Source organism: Podarcis gaigeae, assembly GCF_964106915.1.
Source record: "Podarcis gaigeae genome assembly, chromosome: 8".
In the NCBI taxonomy this organism is placed as follows: Eukaryota; Metazoa; Chordata; class Lepidosauria; order Squamata; family Lacertidae; genus Podarcis; species Podarcis gaigeae.
Window position 1 is genome coordinate 77031477 of NC_139684.1, and position 3278 is coordinate 77034754.

Here is a 3278-nt window from a genome sequence, read left to right on the forward strand (position 1 = left end):
GCAAGCAACAAAACCAAATAATAATAATGGTAATAGTAATAATAATCTATGAAGTAATCTTTGTTTCCTCAGCATTACAGTGGTGCCCCGCATGATGAATGCCTCGCTAGATGAAAGAGTTTTTCGTTTTTTGAGGTGCTTCGCAAGACGAATTTCCCTATGGGCTTGCTTCGCAAGACGAAAACGTCTTGCAAGTTTGTTTCCTTTTTCGTAAAACCTTTAATACCCAGGGTGCATTGCTTGAAGAGGTGCAGTTGTGACTTGACTTCGAGGAGCAACTCATAGCACGCGGTGTGGTAGCCTTTTTTTGAGGTTTTTGAGGACTTTGGAGATTTTTGAAGCTTTTCCAAAACTTCTTTTGCAGCCATTTGGTAAGTTAAACTTTTAAAACTTTTTGGGGGTTTTTGGATTTTGGGTTGGGTGTTTGGAATTCAAGGACTTGGTTCTGGGTTTGAATTTCTGTGTGGTGGGTGGCTGGGTGCTTTTGAATTTTTTGGATGTGAAGCACTGATTTTTCCCCCCTGAGTTTGCGAAGGTAGGAGCTGTGCTGCCATGGGACCCAAGAAGACTGCTGCTGCAGAGGCCAGCGAGAGGAAGAAGGAGAAGGTGACGCTGGAAATGAAGAAGGAGATCATCCGGAAGCACGACGGTGGAATGCGTGTGACAGACCTCGCCAGGGAGTACGGGAGGAATCCATCGACCATCGACACCATCCTGAAGATGAGGGAGAAGATCCTGGTGACTGATGCAGCCAAGGGAGTCACCAGGATCGTGAAGAACCACCCAGCTGTTCTGGAGGAGGTCGAGAAGTTGCTGCTCATCTGGTTAGAAGAGAAGCAGCGTGCAGGGGACACAGTGACTGAGGCCGTCATTTGTGAGAAGGCCAAGGCCTTGCACGCAGACCTCATCCGGGAACAGCCAGGAACCTCAGGTGAGCCAGAAGTCTTCAAGGCAAGCAGAGGTTGGTTTGACCGGTTCAAGGCAAGATCTGGAATCCACAGCATGGTCAGGCATGGAGAGGCTGCCAGTTCTGATGTTCCTGCGGCTGAAGACTTTGCAGCGGAGTTCCTGGAGGTTGTGAAGACGGAGGGCTACGTTCCACAGCAGGTCTTCAACTGTGACGAGACCGGGCTGTTTTGGAAGAGGATGCCCAAAAGGACTTTCATCACACAGGAGGAGGCCAAGTTGCCTGGCCACAAGCCCATGAAGGACCGTCTGACCCTGCACTTCTGTGCCATCGCAAGCGGCGACCTGAAGATCAAGCCCCTGCTGGTGTACCACTCGAACAACCCACGGGCCTTCAAGAAACACAAGGTCGACAAGGAGCAGCTGAGTGTCATGTGGCGATCCAACAGTAAGGCTTGGGTCACACGTGTGCTGTTTGTGGACTGGGTCAATCTTGCTTTTGGCCCTGCTGTCAAACAGTACCTGCTGGACAACGACCTGCCGCTGAAGGCTTTGCTTCTGATGGACAATGCTCCTGCTCATCCTAAAGGCCTTGAGTTGGACTTGTTGGAGGAGTTCAGCTTCATCAGAATCATTTTCCTGCCGCCTAACACCACACCACTGCTCCAGCCGATGGATCAGCAGGTCATCGCCAATTTCAAAAACCTCTACACCAAGGAGCTTTTCAGGCGATGCTTCGAGGTGACTGATTGCACCACCATCACCGTGCGGGAATTCTGGAAGGACCACTTCAACATCGTCACCTGCTTGAAGATGATCACTACGGCCTGGAACAGGATCAGCCAGAGAAATTTGAATTGCGCTTGGCGCAGCCTGTGGCCGGACTGTGTGGCACCAAGTGACTCTGATGCACCAGAGTCAACAGTGATGCAGGACATTGTTGCCTTGGGGAGGACCATGGGCCTGGAGGTCACAGAGGAGGACGTCAGTGAGCTGGTGGAGGAGCACGACCACGAGCTGACCACCCAGGAGCTGGTCGAACTGCAGGCAGAGGCTGTGCAGGAGCAGGCCTCGCTGGAAGAGGAGGAAGCAACTGAGGAACGGCTGTCCTCCAAAGAACTGAGGGACATTTGCATGAAGGATGTGCAGGCTTTTGCACAGCAGCACCACCCTGACAAGCACGTGGCACATGACCTTGCGAACACTTTTGATACGACGGTCATGTCGCCTTTCAGGGAGGTGCTGAAAAGGCGGATGAAGCAGCAGACCACGGACAGGTTCTTCAGCAAGAAGCAAAGAGTGGAAGAGGAACCTTCTTCGTGTGGTCCCCCAGAGTCTTGGAAAATGTACTGTACACTTTGTTGATTTTAAAATGTTTTTCTGTCATGTTTAGAAACTTAATTTATTGTTCCTTCAATTTTTGAAATGCTCTTTACAGTATGTGTGACTTTAAAGAGCAGTTAATAAACTCTTGTTGTACCAAATGTGGCTTTGTTTGGACTTTTTTTGACCATAGGAACGCATTAATTGAATTTCAATGCATTCCTATGGGATTTCTTGCTTCACAAGACGAAAAATTCGCTAGATGAAAAAACTCGCAGAACGAATAAATTTCGTCTTGCGAGGCACCACTGTATCTCTGAAGTGCAGATATATCTATAACAGGACTCGACTGACATATACTGGCTATTGAAAAACACATTCTGACTCCAAGGAAAATTCCTGTGAGGCCACTGTTCTGAGTACAAACATAAGTAAGATTTTCCTGACTTTTTGGCTTTTGTTGTTGGAGTAGATCCATGTTAATATATAGTTCTACTAGAATATAACATATGTTAACATAGTTCTACTAGGATTCTACTAGCATATAGAAGTCTATATGTCTATTGCGTGGCGAGAACCCTCCCCCATGTGAAATGAAATGAAGACACTGGACACAGAGTTTAAGTTTTAATGGGCATAAAAGGCCACAACTTTATTGATTACAGAATTGGAAGGTATTGGCCTTAGGCATTGGCTCCTATCGACTACCCGGCACGGGGACCGGGAAGGGTTGTCCACAAGCCGCGGGAGTCCTGTTGAAGTACGCCAACTAGGATCCCACGGGTGTCACCGCTCTGGGGCATGCCGGAGGCCCTTACCTCCCTAGGTTTCGGACAAGGCAACGCCCCCCGGAGTCCTTTACCGGACTACCCATTCATTCTGGGAGGTGATGGCGCTCCTCCCCCTTTCTTCATTCGCATAACAATTAACCCCTGCCAATGCCTAACCGCCAAATACCGAAAAGTTGTAACGAATTGCTACGAGGTAGGCGAAAAAACCAAAAGGCACGAATTGCGCCAACTTGGAAAAATTCCTACCAGGCCCCTTGC

The 3278-nt window shown here is 48.8% G+C and overlaps 1 protein-coding gene across 1 annotated transcript; it reads left to right on the forward strand.

The window, feature by feature from the left end:
• The first annotated feature begins 375 nt into the window (after positions 1-375).
• LOC310851500 (tigger transposable element-derived protein 1-like) lies at positions 376-2390 on the forward strand. The gene is made up of 3 exons (XM_083753994.1): positions 376-463; positions 506-1520; positions 1743-2390. The coding sequence occupies exons 2-3, from the start codon at positions 553-555 to the stop codon at positions 2269-2271; spliced, it is 1497 nt and encodes a 498-aa protein (XP_083610120.1). The 5' UTR covers positions 376-463; positions 506-552; the 3' UTR covers positions 2272-2390.
• Positions 2391-3278: the final 888 nt, after the last annotated feature.